The 23,886-nt window shown below is 20.2% G+C and overlaps 7 protein-coding genes across 7 annotated transcripts; 3 read left to right on the forward strand and 4 right to left on the reverse strand.

The window, feature by feature from the left end:
- Window positions 1–1,572: 1,572 nt before the first annotated feature.
- PY17X_1460400 (ADP-ribosylation factor GTPase-activating protein, putative) lies at window positions 1,573–2,463 on the reverse strand (the record flags this gene model as incomplete). Its single annotated transcript, XM_718941.1, has 1 exon — window positions 1,573–2,463. One exon carries the CDS (start codon window positions 2,461–2,463, stop codon window positions 1,573–1,575), a length of 891 nt encoding a protein of 296 aa, XP_724034.1.
- A 2,052-nt stretch (window positions 2,464–4,515) lies between these two features.
- PY17X_1460500 (conserved protein, unknown function) lies at window positions 4,516–5,561 on the forward strand (the record flags this gene model as incomplete). The annotated part of the gene is made up of 3 exons (XM_022957701.1): window positions 4,516–4,583; window positions 4,824–5,301; window positions 5,514–5,561. The coding sequence occupies 3 exons, from the start codon at window positions 4,516–4,518 to the stop codon at window positions 5,559–5,561; spliced, it is 594 nt and encodes a 197-aa protein (XP_022813047.1).
- A 303-nt stretch (window positions 5,562–5,864) lies between these two features.
- On the reverse strand, window positions 5,865–8,036 carry PY17X_1460600 (translation machinery-associated protein 46, putative; the record flags this gene model as incomplete). The annotated part of the gene is made up of 9 exons (XM_723059.2): window positions 5,865–5,888; window positions 6,078–6,130; window positions 6,267–6,394; window positions 6,500–6,672; window positions 6,785–6,861; window positions 6,980–7,049; window positions 7,179–7,408; window positions 7,631–7,755; window positions 7,927–8,036. 9 exons carry the CDS (start codon window positions 8,034–8,036, stop codon window positions 5,865–5,867), a joined length of 990 nt encoding a protein of 329 aa, XP_728152.1.
- Window positions 8,037–9,502: 1,466 nt separating this feature from the next.
- PY17X_1460700 (conserved Plasmodium protein, unknown function) lies at window positions 9,503–12,637 on the forward strand (the record flags this gene model as incomplete). The annotated part of the gene is made up of 6 exons (XM_022957702.1): window positions 9,503–11,622; window positions 11,719–11,771; window positions 11,892–11,965; window positions 12,160–12,193; window positions 12,320–12,377; window positions 12,571–12,637. The coding sequence occupies 6 exons, from the start codon at window positions 9,503–9,505 to the stop codon at window positions 12,635–12,637; spliced, it is 2,406 nt and encodes an 801-aa protein (XP_022813048.1).
- On the reverse strand, window positions 12,629–13,849 carry PY17X_1460800 (5-formyltetrahydrofolate cyclo-ligase, putative; the record flags this gene model as incomplete). The annotated part of the gene is made up of 1 exon (XM_022957703.1): window positions 12,629–13,849. One exon carries the CDS (start codon window positions 13,847–13,849, stop codon window positions 12,629–12,631), a length of 1,221 nt encoding a protein of 406 aa, XP_022813049.1.
- A 1,929-nt stretch (window positions 13,850–15,778) lies between these two features.
- Window positions 15,779–19,133, forward strand: PY17X_1460900 (kinesin-13, putative; the record flags this gene model as incomplete). The annotated part of the gene is made up of 2 exons (XM_022957705.1): window positions 15,779–15,829; window positions 16,113–19,133. The coding sequence occupies 2 exons, from the start codon at window positions 15,779–15,781 to the stop codon at window positions 19,131–19,133; spliced, it is 3,072 nt and encodes a 1,023-aa protein (XP_022813050.1).
- A 711-nt stretch (window positions 19,134–19,844) lies between these two features.
- On the reverse strand, window positions 19,845–23,612 carry PY17X_1461000 (conserved Plasmodium protein, unknown function; the record flags this gene model as incomplete). Its single annotated transcript, XM_022957706.1, has 1 exon — window positions 19,845–23,612. The coding sequence occupies one exon, from the start codon at window positions 23,610–23,612 to the stop codon at window positions 19,845–19,847; it is 3,768 nt and encodes a 1,255-aa protein (XP_022813051.1).
- Window positions 23,613–23,886: the final 274 nt, after the last annotated feature.

The following is a 23,886-nucleotide window of genomic DNA, read 5'->3' on the forward strand; positions in this document are numbered from 1 at the left end:
AAATTTAAAATATTAAGATGTCTATTGGCAACTTGCTATAAATTAAATTGTTAAACTTAAAAAGATGCGTTCTTAAAATGTTGTAATTTTTTTTGTAGATTTGTTCAAAATAATTATATATATTATTATATTTATTTATATTTTTTTTTTTTTATTTATATTATTATATTTATAACATTTTACAATGTTTTTTACATCTTTTTGTTTTTTAGCTATTTTTTTTTTATTGTGCCAATATAATGAAAATTGCATGAGTATTATAAAAGTAACTATACACAACTACTATTTTTGTTAACAAAATAGTTTCATGAATTATAGAATAATGCTATTTTTGCAATTTTTAAGTATCGTAATAGGTTGTCTTTTAAAACCTTCATCCAACATCAATTTATAAGACATATTTCTTTGTTTTGTTTTATCAAATATGAACATTTTACTAGAGAATTGTCTATGTATAATATATTAGCTATGTAAATAAAAATTAAATATATACAAAAAAAAATTTATTTTAAAAAAGCTATTTTCTAGCTATATTTTTTTTTTCAATGAAAATTTATGGTTGTTTTTTTTTTATTATCCATTAATTCCCAAATTAGCTAGCTAGACATATTTTAAATGCATTTGTTTTTTTTTTTTTAAATTTAATTATATAATATATTTAATTAAAGGAATTAATAGGGTATTCAATTTCTTGTAAATCATTCGTGTGCCTTATTATACTCACAGAACGGGAAAATAATAGTTATAACCATTTGCATTAACATTGTTCATGTTAAAAAAAAATACAAAAAATATAACTGAATATAATATATAAACGTTTGAAAAATATGAGAGAGTATAGGAATAATAATGGAAATAAATGTATTATTATATACTTATTTTTGATGCCGTAATTATAATAGTGTTTATTGAATAAGTTACATCAAATTATAAGTTATATAATAATAAAATACAGGAAAAAAATAAAATTTTAATAGCATAAAAGATATTATTTTTTGGAATATCATAAACTTTTGCAATATATGTTGCAAAAGTATAAAAAAAATACATATAAATATAGAGTAACATTTATATCGAAAAAATGGAGCAAATAAACGCGTAAATAGATGGCTAGAAGTAATGAAAAATGCAAAAATATATAGATGATATCTTTGCGTATTTATTTAATCCCATTGTATATATACGTGTATATAAAAGCTCAACTGTTTCAAATTTGTTTACTTTTAGCATTATTATTTTTAATAGTTTATGGTTTTCATATAGAATGGGATTATAATTAAATCGTAATAAAGTTCCATAAAATTTAGATTCATTGTGTGTGTGTAGATAAATCAAAGCATTTTCGTATTATACAGGGAATATATATGATTTATTCTTAAATATGAAATAAAAGATATAAAATTTGTTCATCGTTTTATTGGTTTTGCTTCAATTAAAGATTATTTATGGAATTCCATTTTCTTAAAATTTTGTGAAGTATTTCGATTCTAATTTGATGGGGAATTTACTTCTTATATTTGCATTCCGAGGTTTTATTACTATGATTATTAGCAATTTTAATGTATTATTATTTTATGCTTCATTTGTACTATTTCCATTAATATTTGAGGTGTTTGGCGCTGGTTTGGACTCGTTGTTATTGTTCATATTATCGTTATTTGAAAAAAATAAACTACTATTTGTTCTCGAAACAGTTGATGATATACTAGAAATCCATCCACTTGCATTTTGTGTAGCATCCTTAATTTTGCTTTGGCCTTTTTCCCACCATGGATTTTCACTTACATTTTCTGCAATTTGTTTGGTTTTTTCGGTAATCCAACTACCACTATTAATTAGTGTGTCTTTTGTTGTTTCTATAATATCATTTTTATTTAAATTATTAATTGTATTAGTAGTCATAGTTTGTGCTTTATTGATTAAACTTGAAAATGTTGCACTAACATTCTCCAAAATTTCAGTTGTATTTATAGAATTTACAAAATTTTGGTCATTATTTATATTTGAATTAGAATTTTTATTATCACTATAATTTACATTTTCATTTATTCCATAATTAATAATATGCTTTCCTTCATCTAATGGTAATGGTGATGGAGGGTTAGAGTTATTAACAATCGATCTAATAATTTGTCTGTAATGATCAGCTGCTTTTGTTCGATATTTTCTTTCAGGAATAAAATCGTTAATTCCATAATTTTCTAAATATGTTTGAAATTTTTTATTTCCACCTTTATCCATATATTTGAGTTGCTCATCTGTAAATATATCCATTTTTATACTTCTTACTACACTTATATGTACCCCCAAACTTCTATGAACCCCTGAACAGTTAATGCATAAAAATATTCCATGATTCACAGATACCCAATCAGGATTTGGGGTTCCACAATCAAAACATTTATTATTACTTTCATCGTCTTTTTTTAATTTGGTAATAACTTCTATTGCTGCTGAATTCATCTTATTCAAAAATGAAATAAAGATATATAAAACTGTAAAGTTATAGGGTTTGTATAATATATATGTGTGTACAAAAAAAATATTAAAATCGGTATGTATATTTTGTAAAGATATTAATTATATAAAAATATCTTTATCAAATTCATACGGGTTAATAATATAATTATATATATTATAATAAATCAGTGATGATGCATGACTCTTAAAATGGAATTTTTTCCCAAAACGCAAAGACTACTATAAATATGGGAATAATAATAAGAAGAAACGTGTGAATATTATATGCACAATTGTATATATAATATAAAGAAAGATTTAATAATTAAATATATATAATGAAAAAAAATATCGTTTACATAAAAATAAAATTCTTAAAAAAAATATATATAAAAGGAGAAAAAAAATAAAATAAATTCATATTTTAAACGGAAATTACTACAAAAAAAAAATGAAAAAAAAAAATAATTTTATTCGAAAGCGCATTTTTTGTTCAAGATACGTTTTTTTTTTTTTTTTATTACATATATATTTATATTTTTTTTTATTATAAAATAAACAAACAAATAACGAATTATAAAAGTGTAAATATCTTTAATTAATTAACAAAAACATATTTATCTTTTTATTATAGATAAGGAATATTTATGTTTTGCATTATATATATCATATGTCCATGGTATTGTATATAATAACAATAATAATATATACTTGTATACATTTTTTTACTTTTTTAATAGCTATTTGATTATACATACAAATATTTATATATAGACATTTTTCATAATACAATTATATTATATATACATATGTATTACATGCTAATCGTTTATTTATTCACTTAAATATTATAAAAAATTATAAAAATTAATTAATCATAAAGTTTTTTAAATATAGCAAATAATTCAACGTGGGTGAGGGGTTTATAAAATATAGAAAGTGCAATCCCTTTTTTCCAAAAAAATTATAATAAATAAATGAGATAATAATAATTGATGTTACAATAACTAATGAATTTTATGTTTAATCAATAAAAAAAGTAGCATGCATTTATTTTAAAATTGAAAAAATTGTCTTTTTTATTGAGCCTTTATATTATTTAAAGGCAGAGAAAACATATATTATAAATGTGTTAAAAAAAAATATCGTTCTATTTATAAGAACATTTTACTTAAAGTTACAAATGAAAAACTAAATTGGATAAATGTGTTATATTCAAATAATTATTTAACAAGATGTTAATAGTCAATTATAATGTTCTCTTTTAAATGCATATACATGTACAAATCGAAACTATCAACATTTGTAAAGTATAAGGATTTTATACATACTATAAAAAATGGAAAAGAAATATATTTTTGCTTGCATAATTGTTTTGTCTTTTTTTTAAACATTTTATACAATTTCCCCTTTAATTATATACAGAGAACATATTTATATCTTTTAAAAGTATTTTTGATTTAGTGCATCTTTGGTTCACTAGTTTTGCACTTTTGTATACATACATATGTGAATATTATAATAAATATCAATACATGTGAAATATATATTTAAATTTTTTATTATATGCATGCATAAATTTTTTAATGGTAAAATGTAATCACGGTTATATATAAAAAAATATATATAGCTAAATGGGAGTATTTTACACGTTTTAGCAAAACAATAAAGTGTTTATTTGTATTATAATAATAATATTTCTACATATGTTTGAATATATATACACCTTCTTAATATATTGTTGTGTTTTAATTTGTGTATATTGTACAGTGTGTTATTAGTATATCTATTGTTTTCCATATCACCTAATCATTTGGTTAGCTATAATTATATCAAATAATATATGTTTTATCCTTTTATTTTTTTTAATATTCCAAAAAAAAAATAATAATAATAATAATAATAAATAACGGAGTGTATAAACACCAAATCATTGTACATATATATATTCATAGAGAGAAATAATTTTGTTTTGTTTTTTTTTTGTTATTTGATCGACCATTGTGTCGTTGTGTATTTTTATTTTTTTGTTATATATTTTTAATCTTTGAATTTATGCCGAAGCAAAGAGGGTTTCGCCCACAAGGGTTAATAGCCCCAATACAGAGAGTCAAATATACTGGGTAAAAAAAAAATATTAAATACTGGAAATAAAAATAACAATAAATCGTATCATCATTTTATATCTCTTTACTGTTTAATATGATAATACACGAATATATATATTACTGTATATTGTATATGTGTACTATTAAATTGTTAAGTTGTAGGATTTATTTTATTTAGTTCCTTATCTCTTATTCTATTATTGCATGCTTATTCGTAATAATTATATATATGTAAGTTTTTTTTTTTTTTATTAGGCCAACAATATTAGACAAAATAAACCGAGAAAGTAGACCAACGTGGAGCGATTTGAAAAACAGAATTAAAAACCAAGCAGGGAATAATGTATTAGAAGAATATGAAAATGCTAAATATTTAGAAGAGTTAAATAAAAATAGAGAAGAAAAAATAAAAGAGCAAGAAAAAAGATATATAAAAAAATTAAAAAAACAATATAAAAGTAAACATAAGAAAAAAAGGAGCAAGGATAGTAGTTCCAGTTCTAGTAGGAGTTATAGTAGTAGTTCTTCTGAAAGAGATACAAAAAAAAGAAAAAAAAAAAGCAAAGAAAATAAAAAAAAAAGAAAAAAACATAAAGAATCTACTAGCAGTAGTGATGATACAAATTCTAGTGCGTCATCAGATCATGTGAAAAAAAAAAGCAAAAAAAGAAAGTCTTCATCAGATGATAGTGATAGTGATAGGAATAGAAAAAATAAGAAGAGAAAAAAAGATGTAAGTTATATCATATTAACCATATTTTATTCACATGTTTATAATATATGTTTTATCTTAATCTAGTGGTAGCACACATGATGTGCACTATGTATTATTTAAGAATGTCCACAAAGATGTTTATGCATGCATCAAAATTTGTATAATAAATATTTATTTTTATATTTTTATGTTTTTATATTTTTACATTTTTATGTTTTTATGTTTTTTAGGATAATGTAAACCCTTATAAGTTATCAAGTTTCTTTAAAATGAAATGATAGTAAAAGCAAAATTAATATAGAGAGAATTTTTTTTACATTAATTTAAAAAAATAATAGTAAAACATAAATATATTAAAAAAAATGATAAAATAAAATTACATATATATGATTTTAATAAATTTTTTTAAAAATATTTTTAATTAAATTAAAATATGACAATTTCATATATATAAATATTTATATATATATATTATGTTGTCCATCAAATTATCCATAATCTATATTTGTTACGCCAATTTTTTACGCCAATTTTTATGCCAATTTTAAGAGACTTTACACTTTTTTTTAAATTTCTTTTAACTAATCTAATTCATCCAAATCATCCTGTTAAAAAAAAAAAAAAATATACACATATTTATGGGTATAATGGCTATCCATTTTTTTATTGAAATAATTATTATTATTCACATATATGGAATACTATTAATGTACTTTACATGCCCAATTTTTTATATAGACAAAAAAAATATAAAAATATGATGTATATAACATTTTTTAAGTATTTATATTTACCAAGTCATCAATAAAAAGTTCGGTATTAATTGGAACATCATCTTCTCTTTTACCTAATAGTGAGTGTGGGAAAAGCATAATTTAAAATGAGGTCGATATGTGTATGTATGTATGTATATATATAGAGAAAGAGGTAACATTGTGTAGATATAAATAAGAAATTGAAGGCAATGTATATATAGTTCTTACTATTCTCATTGATATCCCCATTGATATCATTTTTTTTCTCGGGTGTATCTTCCTTATTATCATCATCATCATAAAATAAGTCCTCATATTCATTGGTATTTGCAGCATTATCATCATCAATAAATAATCTAAAGTAATAAAAGATGAAATAATTATTAGTACATGCATATATGAAGGAATGTACATGGATATATACAAACATGTATGTAATATTTATTTAAAGATGTGATTACGTTGGATCGTAGGTAAATAATTCTTTTCCTGATAGTATATTGGTTTTTCCTTTCTTCTCAGTTTTATCTTTTTGGTCATCTTTTTTAATATTTTGTTTTTCATTTCTTTCTAATAACCATTTTTTGAATGACTCAAGTGTGACGGGTGTTCCGTTATTTATGAATTGAGTTCTCTAAAAAATTAAAAAGGGTATATATATTTTTTTAAATATAACAAGTTATACATATGATTCTATTTCTAGGTTTTATATATATTTTTATTTTTTAAACAATATTAAAACTAACCTCCTCCTCAATAATATCTTCCAATGGTTTTTCATCCTTTTCATTACTAACAGGTTCCGATTTTTTTAATACATACCCTATAACAAAAGTAGCAAATGGGTGTAGACATGATACATTTTAAAAATAACATATATGTTTTCAAATGTGTATGGCATTTATTTTATTTTATTTTATTTTTATTTTTTTTTTTTTTACCTTGAGGTAAGCAATGCTTATATTTACAGTTATCTCCTCCATTTGGACATACCCAAAACCATCCATATTGCTAAAAAAAAAAAAAAAAAAATAATAAATAAATAAATAAATATATATATATATATATATATGTGAACAATATTGTAAACTATTATAACATTTTAGTATTTTTTAATGAGGGTGGTAATTTTAATTGTACCTTATTTTCAACTGCAGATAAAAAATATTTGCAAATAATATCTGTTTTGTTTACATTTTTATGTCGAATATTTATAACTTCTGTTAATTTATTTATATCCCATTGGTCTATTGTATCATTTTCTTTATTATCTCGAACGTCGGTATATATATCGATTTTTTGTGACTCTTTGGATTTTTTGGGGTCATAAGCAGCAGAATTTTCATTTATTTTTTTGACTTTCTCTGTTTCTGTAAAATAAAGCAAGAGTAAAAAAAATTGCAAAAGCGAGCGTAACATAAATAATAATAGAGTGAACAATTTGTAGGGTAATAAAAAGGTGAAGAAACAGTAAAACTTGAGGGGAAATCAAGTTGTATTATATATTCTCATATACGAATAGGCACATATACACACAAATATTTGTTTATTTATTTATATATATATATATATATATATATATATATATATACTTTGATATATCGAGTTTAATAATAATTTCTGTTGATTTAATTTCTCTTTTTCCTTTTCCTCTTTCTTTTTATCTTCTGGTTTTTTTTTTGTTTGAAAAACTTGCTGCTGAACTCCCTTTATGTACCTATAGAATAATTCAGTATTTGTTAAAAATTTAACGATGTGGGTAGTCGTAATATATATATATGCTTTTTAGACATAATAGATAAAGGAACCAATATTTATGCATATACATATATATACATATACATGTTCATGCATTTTTTTTAAATAAATGGATAATATTTTGAATTACCTTTGGACACTTTTGCTTTTATTTTTGTTCTTGAGTCCAAATGTTTTATCCTCAACAATTTTTTGTTTTTCTTTTTCGATTTTTTTGGTATTTTCCTTTTTTGGGGGCATTTTTTAATACTTAAAAAAATAAGAAATTGTATAGGCTATAATATTTATTTTATATATATGTGCATATGCACATATGGTCATATGTGATATGGTACATACAATAGCTTCACAAAAAAAAAAAACCTTATATTATTATATAACTTTTAATAATATGCTCCTTGTTTTTTTTTCCCCCTTTCTTAAATATGATCTTCATAATATGTTTGTTCTATATCTGCTTGAACGATATATGGGGAAGCAAATGACTGACGGCTTCTTTGAATATATTTCATATAATAATGAAAAAAAAATTACAATATTGTAATTTTATTAAATTATTAAATTTTAAAGAAAAAAAAGTATTTTTATTATTCTACAAAATTAAAAAATGTATTATATATATATATAACGAACAAAGAGAAATAAAATAATATATATGCACAAATAATAGGAAAAAAATCACAATAATAAATAACGTCAATGGACACAATAATGAAAATGAAAATAAAAATAAATTATGAAGTAAGGTTTATTCTTTAAATCAATTTCTCCTAAATATATAAAACCAAAAAATAGCAAATAAAAAATTTACCATTTGCAAAAGTATAATCAATGTAAGGAGAAAAATTATAGCATCTATTAAATTTTTTTTTTTTTTTTTTATATTGCTTTATATATATATGTAAAATAATGGATACATTTATGATTGCATATTTGGGAGCCCCAAAATATCCGAGTAAGATTTTTTTTTTTTTTTTTTTGCTGTATATAAAAAAATTGTTAAATTTGGAAAAGAATGATGGAGAGTGTAAACGTTGAAAATATTATTTATTTTTTTTATTATTTCAATTGGTTATCTTAATATGTTTTTCACTTTTATATTGTAGGAAAATAAAATGGCTATAATATTCATAATTTACTATGTTGGGTTTCAATATTTATTATAATTAACACACGACAATCATTATCTATCTATATACAATATAATATGGTATAAAAAAAAAAAACTATATATTTTTAATGTTCTATACAATATATATAGTTTTTTACAAAAAACTGCGCAGAATATCTTCAAACTGGAAGTAGAAAAAGTATATGCACAGGTACATATTTATGCATATATTCGACATATAAATTTGTGTTTTTTTTTTGTATTTTTTGTATTTTTTTGTATTTTTTTTATGACATTTTCATCCTACTTCACAACATGCAAAAAGAACGAGATCAAATTTAGTACAAAAAAACTATAACATAATTTTAAAATAAAAATAGTTTAACTAACGTGTAATTATATAATAATTTATGACAAATGTGATAAATATCTACATTTTGTTCTTACAAAAATGAATAAATAAATAAATGAATAAAATAAATATCTGTTCATGTAATACATATAAATGTAACGGAAAATATGTGTGAATATATATTTACAACCATTTCTACCCTTTTGAAAATAAAACAATTACATTTTTAATGCCAGACAAAATATGAGTAACTTCTATCAACCATTATATAAGAGGGGTGTAAAATTTAAATGGGATTTTTATATTTATAGAAATATTCATATTTATAATAAGTTGGGATATGAACAATTTTTGTTAAAAAGATGGAAAAATTTAAATGTAAGGAACATACATAATACTGTTTGTGGTAAGAAAAAAAATAATATATCTAAAAATGTAAAAGGTTGTAAAAATAATCATAATAATAAATATACAATAAAATGCAAACATGTATTACGCAGTAAAATTAATGAAGATGAAGAAGAAAAAAAAATAATATTTGGGAATAAAAATGTGAATGGGAATACACTACTTAAATATATAGAAAACGATAAAAAAGTATTGCTATATACATTGTGTAAAATTTTTCTAAAAAAAAAAAATGAACAAATAAAATATAATAACCTTTTTAATAATTTATATCAAAATGTTATGGAAGCAATAATTGGAAAAGAAAGTAAATTGTCTTTTTCTGAAAAATTAGTTTATTTAAGTTGTGTAAATAATAAAGAATATGCTGAAAAAATAAATTTAACAAAAGATAATAACCATAAATATATAAAATGTATAAATGATAAAAATTTATACAACTATTTTTGTACAATATTGAAACAAAAAAAAAATAATAACTTATCGAATGAAGAAATTATAGAAGATATACAATCATTTTTAAGAAAAAAAATAAACAAAAATATTTTAAATAGTATATCAAATTATCTTTTTAATTTATCATATTTAAATAGTAAGAATATAATAGAAACAAATAGTTTGTATTATTTTTCTTTATATATTTTAAAATATATAAAAAATAAAATAAAAAAAAGAATGTCTATAATTCAATTAGCTAGCTACACTGAATTATTAACATCCATAATGTGTATTAATAAATTAAAAATGGAAAAAGAAAAAATTAATTTATCACATCAAACAAATATAGAATCTTTCAATACATTAATGATGATGAATAAAAATGAATACCCATTTGAAACTTGCAATTTTTCAAAAACATGTCGTAATCATATACTCACAACTCAAAATTGTAATATAACAACTTCTTCATATAATTTAACTAAAACAAATTTATCATATATTAATAATTATTTTATTCATTATTTTAATGCATACAATTTTGTCCGAGAACAAGAAGATACAAATTTTATAGATGAACAAAAATATGTAAAAAAACAAAATGAAAATACACAAATTAATAATTATAAAAAGGAAGAATGTACAAAAAGAATAGAATCATTAAATATGAATTATCAAGAAAATGAAATCGAAGAGAATAAAAATAATCAATGTGATGAAAAAGGATTACAAGATATGAATTTCGAAATAAAATACATGATATATATTATGAACCAAATAATAATTTGTGCATTAAAAAAATGCTTACACAATTTTAAGAAAGGAATAAAAAATAAAAATTTTATAGAATATGCTCAAAATATTATATATGTAATAACTAACTATATGTTTAATTGTTTACAATATAACATTTTTTGTATATCTCTTTTTCAAACTCTTGAAGATATTTTATTACAATCTTATAATAATTCTATAGACAATGTTAAAAATAAAAATTGTTATATAAATCAAAACAAAAATGAAAACTCAAATAAAATGGTTCATAATTTTTTTAATCTAGTACCTATAACAAATAAAGTTTATTTGATACATTTATATTCTCTAAATTATAATATAAATAATATGAATAAATGTGAAAATTCAATTATATTTAAAAATCTTTTAAATGAATTATTTTTTGATGATTGTAAATCATTAAGAAAACGAGAAAAAGTATTATTATATATTAGTATTTCAAAAATATTTTTATCTAAAAAAAAATATATAGAAAAATTAAATAATATATTATCTAATGAATTAATCAATTTTACATATAGAGATTTATATATCATAGTATATGCCTTGAGTTGTTCTAAATATAATGATCCACCTTTTATTGAGATATTGTTAAGAAATATTTATAAATTAAAACATAAATATTCAAATACCAAGCTACTAACAATTATTTCGATTTTTCATTCATTTAATGTGAATACCTCTCTTTTTAATATGCTACTATCTTATTACAATCGAAATGAGTAATTATTAAAAATTTATATATGTTTCTTTTTTTATGCCTACTTGTGTGTGTATATATTATTTACACATTTAACTGTATTTTTTTTTATTTGTAGATCTGTTTCCCATCAAGTAGAGGAAATACCTTCTGAGGATAGCTCTCCAAAATGTAAAACTCATTTTTTTTTTTTTTTTTTTTTTTTTATGACCATATTATATGGTAGTACATTTATACCCAATTTAAATATACCAGTTATCATAATTAATTTTATTTGTTTTTTATAAATAGGTATTCGAAAATTAGAAGAAGATTTGGAGAATAAGGAACGAATTTTAATGGAATTATCAGCTCATATTAAACAGGTAAATAAATTTAAAAAAATTATATTTCTTTTGTTTAGGCTCCTTTATATTAATTTTTTTTTTTTTTTTTTTTTTTAAATATAAATATTTATACACTACACATTAATTTATATGCTTATTAATTTAAATTATTCAAATTATTCAAATTACACACAATGGTTATAATTATACATTTTTTATTTTCTCATATGTAGGATAATAATGATAATTTTACGTTTGCAGAGTCAGGTAATTTTAATTTTTTTTTAAATTAAACTTTTATAGTACATTCTTAATTTTGTTAAACACTCTTAAGTCATGATATATATATATATTTTTTTTTTTTTTTGCATTTTTTATTTAACTTCTTTTTAGATATGCTTGAATTTCATTCGAGTAACAATACACAAATAAATGGGGAATCTGATAAAGAGTATATAAAGAAAAATATGCGTATAATAAAATAACATATATTTTGTCTATTTCTTCAAACTTTGAATTATTAAAGTGTGTGTAGACACATATATATGTATGCTTACACATTTGTTATACAAAAAAATATTGCTAATATTATTTTATTATTTTATTATTTTTTATTTTTTTGTGCATTTATTTCTCCTATATAGGCTCCGAGCAGAATATGCTAAGTTAAATTCACATTCAAAAAAAAAAAAAAAATTTAAATCAAAATAAAAATTTATAAATATTTTTTTCATTTATTATATAATCCAATATAATATCTGTTGGCTCATTAAAATCGACGTCATATAAAAATGCTTCAAATGATACACTAACTTTTACATGATCAACTATTTTATTTTTTTCAGTTTCATTATTTTTGTTATCTTTTACATTTTTTGTCTCACTTATTTGATCTATAGATTTATTTTTTTTTTCATCATTTATTTTTGCTCTTTTATATAAGCTTATAAATGTTCTATCATAGTATCCTTTCCCACTACCAACTCTACACCCATATTTGTTATATGCGATTAATGGAATAAAAAAAATAGTTTTATTATCTTGGAATTTCAAATCAAATATTTGATCTGTTATTATATTTAAAGAATTCAAATTAAATTTTATCGATTTTTGTTCCATATATGTATTTTTATATATATAAAGGTATGGGACAAAAATATTAAAATGATGTTTTATTATTATATTATTTTTGAAACAAAATGGAAAAAAAATTAATTTATTTTCTTTTGTTGTTATAGGTATATATAAATTAAAATAAAAATAATCATATAATATGTCTATAATAAATAAAATGTCGATTTCTTTTTTTGTAGGTAAATATATACATATATTAAAATTTGTCTTGTTATAATCCCTTTCGAATTTTTCGCTATTTTTATTACTAAAATTGTATGAATAAAATTGCAAATTTTCGTCAAATTTATTTATATTATATTTTTTTAACAATTTTATAACATCCAAATTTTCCATCTTTTTATAATTATATGTATACTTGTACATTTTATTAAAATTGAAATTAAAATTGAAATTAAAATTAAAATTATTTTTATAATTTTCTTGATAAGTATTACCAATTTTTTCATCTAAATTATCCTCATTTATAATTCTTTTATTGACACCCATTAAGGATAGGAACAAATATAATTGTCTTATCAACTTTGTATATAAATAATCTTTATATCCAAATAAATTTTTTTCATTTTTTATGTCATGTTTATAATTTCCAGTATGATTTTGTTCATTAATATCAAAGCTTATATTTCTTTCTTCATTTAATAAATTTTTTAGAAATATTTCTCGAACTTTTTTCGCATTATTTCGTACATTTTGTTTGACCTGTTTATTCTTATATTCATCATTTTTTAAATGGTTATTCAAATAATCTTTTAAATTTATAAGGACAATATTATTTTTATTATTCATTAATTTAGTTCTTATTTTTCTTAATAATATATCTAAGAATATTTTGGGTTGTGCAAATGAATATACTTATATCTGTCTATGAAAAATTAGAGAAAAATAAAAGAGACTGTAATGTGAATAATTATGGATCCATATATAGGAGAAAAATAAAAGCTTCTGTTTTTAAAAATAATAATATTGCACACAGACACATGCGTTTATATATTATATATATATATGCTGCACCAATTACTCTTTTTTTGTGATTTAAAGAAAACGATAAAAAAAAAAAAAAAAAATTTCACTTTATTCATTCCGTGTGCAAATTTGTATAAACATTATATGCCAATTTTCTCTAATCATTTATAAAATAATATTTTTACTCATTGTGCGAAAATGATGTTAAAATTTAAATCAATATTATTTCCATGACAAAAGTGGTATATCTATATATGCGCTTTTCTTTTACACTGTCTATGTTGATCATAGATTTCAAGTAAAAAAAAAAAAATAATAATTTATCGATAAAATTGAAATATTTTTTTGTAAACTTATTTTTTTACTTTTTTTACTTTTTTACTTTTTTTACTTTTTTTACTTTTTTACTTTTTGACTTTTTTACTTTTTTGCTTTTTTTTTATTGAAATACAAAAGTGATACATATAAGAATGTGTAATTTTGTGTGACCCCTCAAAAAAAAATAAATTATTCGCAAAAGAAATACCCTAATTTATAAAAACATTTTAAGGATATTTGATTATGCTTATTAAATTTTGTTTATTTTTCATTAAAGTATTAAATATGGTTAAAGAAAATATAGGCAATTAAATTATATATTTAAGAACTCGTATTAGTTTTAAAAAGGATTAAAAGTGTATAACAAATTTTCCATTTTTATTAACTTTTTTATGTGCGCTAGTTTTAATAATGTAACAGGAAATAAAAAAGAGAAAAAAATTGAAAAAAAAAAAAAAATGAAAACAGAAACCACCAAATGTTTTAACCTTTAAAGAAATTAAACAATTTTTTATGAGAACATTTGTTATTTGTAAATTAATATTTTTCTATTTCATCTTTATTTTCATCTTTTTTTAATTTTAAAAAAGGCAAGCATAAAAATTATATTAAATGAATTTCATTTTTTTTTATATATAAAGTGTAAATGTGTGTAATATTTGCGTAACTTATAATTTTTTGCATAATACTTTCATAATACTTTCATAATATTTTCATAAAATATAATGTTTGAATATCCTTACATAAAATTTCATATCTCTAATCAAGTTTATGTATATTTTAGTTAAATTATAATGATATTATTATTATTATTACTACATATAGTTTGTATAATGTTTAAGTAAATTTATAAATATGTATGTACATAAATATGATAATACTAAGTACATACACATAAATATGTATACATATAAACCTATGCATGTATATAATATATTACGTACATGCATAGATAGTATTATATGCTTATTATACTAAATAGGGGAAAAGGAATGAATGCATAAAATATTTAACAGCTAAAGTTGTAGCTAAAATTTATTTTATTAAACTGAAATAACCATTATAATAATAGGGTTTAAAAAATAAGAAAAGAAAGGACACACACACACACACAAAAAAAAAAAAAAAAAAAAAAAAGAGCGAAAGATAGTGCAACATAATATGTTATTTCTTTCTTTTATTTATTTTTTTATGTAAATTGTGAAACTTGTGTGTGAATATTTTTAATGACACATAAATTCGTAATGTATATACTCCCTTCGAATATAAAAAAAAAACAAAAAAAATAAACAAAACAAAGAGAAAACCACAAAAAGATATAAAAACAAAGTTGTAAGCATAAATGCTTCAATCTTATTGGGGCAAATGCATCATAAAAAGTAATTTTATTTTTATTTTTTCATTTCTTTTATCATTATAATAATCCTACATAGCATGCTTAAGAAGACAATGCAGCAGAAAAGACAGTCCATTGCTAAGAATAAAGTAAAAAACAAAATTATTAGTTTATATATTGTATAACTTTTCTTGCTTATTTATCATGTTATTTTATTATAGAATAAATATGGTTAAGTTTATTGAGAAATGGATATACTTGTGTTTGTAAAATGTGCTATTTTTTATTTACATATAAGAATGCTTTTCATTTTTTTTTCTAAAGCTTGCACACATATATGTATGCATGTATATGTATAGTTGTATACCTAATAAGATGCGTAGAAAAATAATAAAAAAACACATTTCTTATTATATTTTTTTTCCAATATAGAATGAAATATATCCGCAGAAAAGCATGAATGTAGGTCAAAAATCAAAGAGCAAACAAAAAGGGTCAAATGGTAAAATAAAAGTAGTAGTGCGGAAAAGACCTATAAATGAAAATGAAAAAAGAAAAAAAGATAGTGATATTGTAACAGTAAAAGATAATCATACAATATGTATTGATGAGCCTAGATATAAAGTTGATATGACAAAATATATTGAAAGACATGAATTTATAGTAGATAAAGTGTTTGATGAAACAGTAGATAATTTAACTGTATATCAATATAGTATAAAACCATTAATAATTGATATATTTGAAAATAATTGTGTATGCTCTTGTTTTGCTTATGGGCAAACAGGTAGCGGGAAAACATACACAATGTTAGGGTCTCAACCATATGGGCAAAGTAATTGTCCTGGTATTTTCCAATATGCATCAGAAGATATATTTAATTTTTTAAATACATATAATAATGATAATAGTAAAGGTATATTTATTTCATTTTATGAAATATATTGTGGTAAATTATATGATTTATTACAAAAACGAAAAATGGTAGCAGCGTTAGAAAATGGAAAAAAAGAAGTTATAGTTAAAGATTTAAAAATTTTAAGAGTCATAAATAAAGATGAATTAATACAAAAAATGATAGAAGGAGTTATGTTAAGAAAAATTGGTGTCAATTCACAAAATGATGAATCATCAAGATCACATGCTATATTAAATATTGATTTAAAAGATATAAATAAAAATATATCTTTAGGAAAAATTGCATTTATAGATTTAGCAGGGAGTGAAAGAGGTGCTGATACAATTGCTCAAAATAAACAAACACAAACAGATGGTGCAAATATTAATAGATCATTATTAGCATTAAAAGAATGTATTCGAGCTATGGATTCAGATAAAAATCATATACCATTTAGAGATTCTGAATTAACTAAAGTATTAAGAGATATATTTGTTGGAAAATCAAAAAGTATTATGATTGCTAATATATCACCAACTATTAGTTCTTGTGAGCAAACCTTAAATACTTTAAGATATTCATCTAGAGTTAAAAATTTTAAAACAAAACCTATGTTAAATGATGGTGAAGATACAGCAAATGATCCTAATAATTCAATTCATACCATGTCTTATTACAAAAGTTCAGAACTTAATTATTCTAGTACTGAAAATTTTACTATGAAATCAAATAGCTTATTATCTAGTAAGCCAGAAACAAAATCTATCGAATTTAGGGATAAAAATAATGAAAAAAGTAATAAAAAAATGCAAAAAAATGTTTGTGATAAAAATGATAACAAAAATATAAAACATAGTAACAAAAATCGTATAAATACAATAAAAAAAAATAATACAATTTCTCGTAAAAATTATACTTTTTCAGATACATCGGATTTTTCATCACTTGATGAAATGAATTATAATCTTAACAATTCTGAAAAGACCCTATTTACAAATAGTAAAAGTTTAAATCAACAAAAGTTAAAAAGCAGAAATAGTTGTGATACTATTAATAGCAAAGTGAAAAAAAATGATATACAAGTTTTACGACATAGTGTAGGAAGTAAGCTTACGAATTTTTCTTATGAAAAAAATAAATCTAAAGAAATTGAATTTTCAAAAAATACAGTTAATCAATCTAAAAATATACTATTTAATGGTAATACCGTAAATAAGATGAGCAGTGTGAGTAGTATTGGAAATGCAAACATGATGGGATATGAAATAAACAGAATAGGAAATGCCAATATAGACAATCTCCATAATAATAATAACGAACCTTTAATTCATGGAAATGGAAACATCAATATAACTAAAAAGGTAAAAGACGTTTCTAAAGATAGTGAGAATATGTTTTTTGATGCTGTTTCTCATTCAAATGATAATAAAAGTAACACACACAATAACAATAAAAATTATAAATTCGGATATAGTAATAGTAACAGTATTATTAATGAAAATGCAAATATAAATAATAATATAAATGATAGTTCTATATCTATTGGAATAAAAAAAAGATTTATAAAAGGAACAAGCCTTTTAACTAATGATAGTTCTGATAATAATTCTGTTATTTTTCAAAACAATGAATTGAATCCTGCATCTTCCTCTTTTAGTAATTGGGAAAATAATACAAATTGTGAAAATAATAATAATAATAATATGATCGATTTTGATGTAAGAAACCCCAGTTTGGCAGATATAAATATGGGTGGAATAAAATCTAACACAAATAAAAATTTAAATATATGTAATAATGCAGAAAATGTGGAAAAAACTATTCAAAATAACCAAATTAATAGTAATGAAATAAGAAGCATAGAATTGAATAAAAATTCAAACTATCAAGTAATGGATGAAACAACTACAGACAATAACTTAATAAATGATGAATATTTAAAACAATTTCAAAAAAATGGTAGTAATAATATTCTTGGCAATTGTATTAGCTCATTAAATATTGCTGATCTTTATGAAGATACACAAAATATACTTAATAATGTTTTACTGTCAAAATATAAAGCAAATAAAGATGATGTAATAAAAAAATATATTAATGAAGATATTAGTAATATGAATTTAGAACAATTAGATAAATATGTTCAATTAATTTATGAAAAAAAAAAAACAATTTTAAATAAGCTACTTTTTTTATTTAAAAAAAATGTAGATATACAAACAAATAATGAAATTAGCGATTTGAAAAAAGATCTCGTTATGTGTCATATATGCAGTAATAATCCAGATGATCAATTTCATTTTTATGCATATAGTAGATTAGAAAAAGATATTATTAATTTAATTATGTTAAGACAATTATGGTGTGAGTCAGAAAATTTGCGGCAATTGCACCAATATTTGATGTCTGAATATCAAAATAAATCAGCTAATTCAATCTTATTCAATCTTCAACCTTCTAATGCAAATAAAAATTTTTTGGAAAACTCACAAAACATTGGAGTAGATCTTAACTTGAATAAAACTTTAAATATTAAAAATAAAGTAACGAAGTAACGGTAAATCAGTGGCAAAAGCTACCAACTTATAGTAATATTTTTGAATACAAATATACCGTTTTGGAGTGACTGTGTGCACAATATCAAGTATTATAAAAATTGGTTTTATTTGGAATATTTTTTTTTATTCTTTTATTAATGTGTCTCCCTTCGATTTTTTCACTACACTCATTTTGCTGTATAACCTTACGATATCCTTTAATTTTTTTTTGTTAAATATATCTTAAAACAAATTTATTGCATTATTGCGATACTTATATTCCTTTTTAAAAAATAATTCTACATAAAAATTATTTAAAAACGTTCAGAAATAATAAAAGGGGCATCCCTAAAGTTGTGGTTTTCACTCTACTAAAAGTGGGGATGAAATAAATATAATAAAATAAGGATGAAATAAAATATAATAAAATAAATAAGGATAAATAAAATATAATAAAATAAATAAGGATAAATAAAATATAATAAAATAAATAAGGATAAATAAAATAATATTTAGCTAGCTAATTCGGTAGCTATTTTTTTTTTACAAAGGAAAATATTTTTTCATTGTTATTTTGAAAATGTGTATTTTATTTGTTATACAAATTTGATATTTTTTGACGAATGAAAGGTAAAACAAAAAATGAATAAACAAAAAATGAATAAAATAAAAAGGTATAGAATAAAATAAAAATACAAACTAGCCATTTACAATATTGACATGAACATGCTATACAATAACTATATCAACATAATATGGATAATGTGGAAGTTCTTTTATGACTTTTCGTTTAATTTTCAACGAAACTATTATGTTATAAATTTCATTATGTAGATCGGATGTTGTATTTATGTGTGTTTGTGAGAAAGGAAATGTTGCAATAAAATGAAGATCAAAATAATTTTTCATATCTAGCATGTTTATATATTCATTACTTATACTAATATATTTATAATTCAAAATTTTAAATATATCAATGGAATAATTATTAACGTTCATAATTTTTAAAATAAAGTTTTCGTTTTTATTAACATCATTTATATTATTATGTATGTCATAAAATGACACATTATTTATATAAGAATTTGAATTATTTTCTAATTTATTAAAAAGTTTTATTCCTTGATATTTTTTTATTAATTTTCTGTATAATAAGTTATTGTCCATAATGTTGTTATACTTAATAAAAGAATGTGTGCATATTTTTTTTTTTTTTTTTTTATTTCTATGCTTGGTAAAACATTTATCAAGTATATTATTACTACGACAATTTAAGAATTTTTTCACATTTTTAAAAATTGTAATATAATTGTACAGTTTATTAAGAGCATAAATAAAATATGATAAATCTTTTGAATTTTTAATTTTATTTTCCAATAATTTGCATTCTATTTCCTCAGTGTATTTTTTTAAAATGTTAAAATTGGGTGATATTGTGGAAAAAATATGTATTTTGGGAATTATGTTTATTTTATTTTTTTGATTACAATAAATATAATTATGAACATGTAATATTAAATATGATATTAATTTCAATTGTGTCTTATTTTCTACAGTTAAGTTGTTTATATCAAATATATTTATTTGCTGAAAGAAATAATTTATATGTTTTTCTTTTAAAAATCTATCAATTAAATTATAATAACATATATAAAAAGTAATATTTATTAAAGATTGTATAGATTTAATATTTTTATAATTTTCAAAAATGATATTACTAAATCGTTTATCAAAATAGTCTAATTTTAATAAAGCAATTATTATGTTACTTAAAATTTGATCTTGTATAATATTAATATTTTTTTTTTTTTCTAAATTTATTTTATAATACATTTTATTTAATAAATATTTAATTAATTCTTCATCTCGTATTTTAAAAGAAGAATAGGAATGTAAAATATTTACTATATGAATAAATTCTAATGGGAATATATTTTTTTTAATTAAAAACCCCACATTTGAAAATATATCAAATCTCAAGATTTTTAAATTTTGTATAGCTCCTAATGTATTACTTACAATTTGTGAAAAACCATTATAATTATTAATAAGTCTACAAATATAATCATGACTTATTTTATTTATTTGCAATTCTTCTTTTATTTTTTTTAAATATAAATTAATAAGATCAGATAGATATATAGTGAAAATGTAATTAGAAATGAACAAATTATTTATATTTGTTTTATTATTATTATATATCAAATGTGTGTTATTGATATATTTATTTAATTTATTTATATAAGGTAAATAATAATTTATATATTTATTGTTATTTATAAGTTTATTCACAAAATTATATAACAAAATTTTATTAAAACATTTACTATATTCATTTATGTTATAATTGGTAATAATATGTTTAAGAATTTTATAATTTGAATTTAATATATTAACAATATATTTTATGTTTTTCTCTACATTATTAATATTATATGGAGATGGATAATTAGGTCCTATTTTTTTATTATATATTTCGATTTTATGTTTTTGTCTTAAATTTGGATCGTAATTTTTATCAGAATTAAAAATAAAAAAATCTCTGACATTTTCTATTCTTTTGTTTATTTTTAGCAAATCAATCAATATGGAATAATTCAAACTTATGTTCTCTATTTGGTCATTCAAATTGTTGTTTTTGTTTTTATTTTGTGAATTAAAATAAATAATATCAAAAAAAGATATTTTTGTCTTATCGATTTTTTCTTGAATAAAATGTGTAAAAAAATTAGAATTTATAAATAACTTTATTATTAATATAAAACCGGTTTCAAATAGTGTTGTAAAACATTTTATTATTTTTTTGTATTCATTTTTAGTATAATTAAATTTGACAAAAAATTTTGAAACATTATTTAAAAATAGTGCATACTCTTGTATATTGGAATTGAAAACAATTTTACTAGTATCATCATTTTGAGCTTCTTTTATTTTCTCAAAATATTTTTTATCACTAATTGTATTGTAATTATTTATTATTAATCTAAGACTATGATTAATTGAAAAATCAAGTAATATATTTTTAAGAAAAAATAATGTTTGATTGTTATTTTTTAAATTTAATTTTAACAAAGAAGAATATAATCCTATAAAATCTAAAGTCGTAAGTGATTTATAAAAATTTTTATTTTCAAAATAATTTTTTTGTAAATATGCATAAAATGTAGTATATATAAATTCGTTAATAAATGATAAATTTTCTCGATTGTGTCTAATATTATCATTATTATTTAAATATATACAATAATCTGTTAAAGAATGAAAAAAAAGTATTATTGATTTAGTCGACGGTTTTATTTTACTAATATATTCCTCTATCAATTCTTGGTTCTTTTCATTTTGCCCCTTTTTAATCATTTCATTTTGCCCATTTTTAATCATTTCAATTTTTTGTAAAATATTTTTAAATTTTTTAATTAATATTAACAAAAACAAATGATTATAATAATTTAATTTAATGTGTGTGTAAAAAATAAAAGCAATATCTACTACATTCATGTTATTTAATATATTTTCACAAAGTCTGTCCAAAAAAAATAAAAATTCATTTTTCTGTTTTATTTCATCTTTGAAATATATATAAAATTTATATAAAGATAATAACATATTTTTGTTCAATAGCTTGTTATTAAACATATACAAATAATTTATTTCCGTATTTATATTATTCTCTAGTTCATTTAAATATACATGTTTTATATATTTATTATTAACATTGCTATAAATAATTATTTTATATTTTTCTGCTTTATTGTTGTACATATTTTCAAGTATACTCTTCAATTTGTAGTTTTCTAAAATATTGTCATTATCATTATCGTTTTCATTATCGTTTTTATTATCGTTATCGTTTTCATTTTCATTTTTATTTTCATCCTGTTTGACGCCACATTTTAAAGAGTGCCCATAATCCGGAAAATCAGCGAGGGTTTGGGGAGGCTGAAGAAAAAGTTTATCCTCATCGAGGTAGCCATTTGTGGCATTATTAAGATATGTTTTATTTAATACATTATTATAATTTTCTACACTATTATTAATTATTTCTTTTAAATAATCAGAGTTATTCCTAAAAAGGTAGATAAAATATCTATTCAGAGTTTTATCATTTTTTATAAATTTTTTTAGTATAAGTAAGTAATTTAATTTCGTTAATATTTGGATGTGTATACTATTTATGGGTTTGATTTGATTAATAAAATGGTCAGTACATTCTTTGGTAAATTCTATAAATAAAAATAAATATTTTATATTAAATTTAGGAATATTTTTAAATGTGCTTATTCTATTTTTTTGTAAAAGTTCTTTGTCTTTATAAAGCTTGAAATTATCACTACAAAAAAAATCAACTTTTAATATGCTATTATCATATTCCCATATCTTAAAATTATTTATATTTTTATAATTTATTTTTGTTGTTATATATTTTTTCCAGCTATTTATTTTTCTGTTATTTTGATAAAACAAGGATAGTAATAATTCATTTTTCCGATTTTTCATATTCTTTTTACAAATAATTTGTCAACATTATTTTAAACAATAAATATTTTTAACAGTATTATAAATTGGGAAGTTAATAAATTATCTTCAAGCAAAATAGTAAATACAAGCATTTCATATTTAAATAAAATATTCGTATATATATTTGTGCTTATATAGGTCATTGCATTTATGCATTTATACTTTATGCATTTATACTATATGCATTTATATTTATACATTTAATTTTTTTTTTTTTTTTTTTTTTTTTTTTTTTTTTTTTTTTTCACATTTC

The sequence above is a fragment of the Plasmodium yoelii genome, assembly GCF_900002385.2.
Source record: "Plasmodium yoelii strain 17X genome assembly, chromosome: 14".
Taxonomy (NCBI): Eukaryota; Apicomplexa; class Aconoidasida; order Haemosporida; family Plasmodiidae; genus Plasmodium; species Plasmodium yoelii.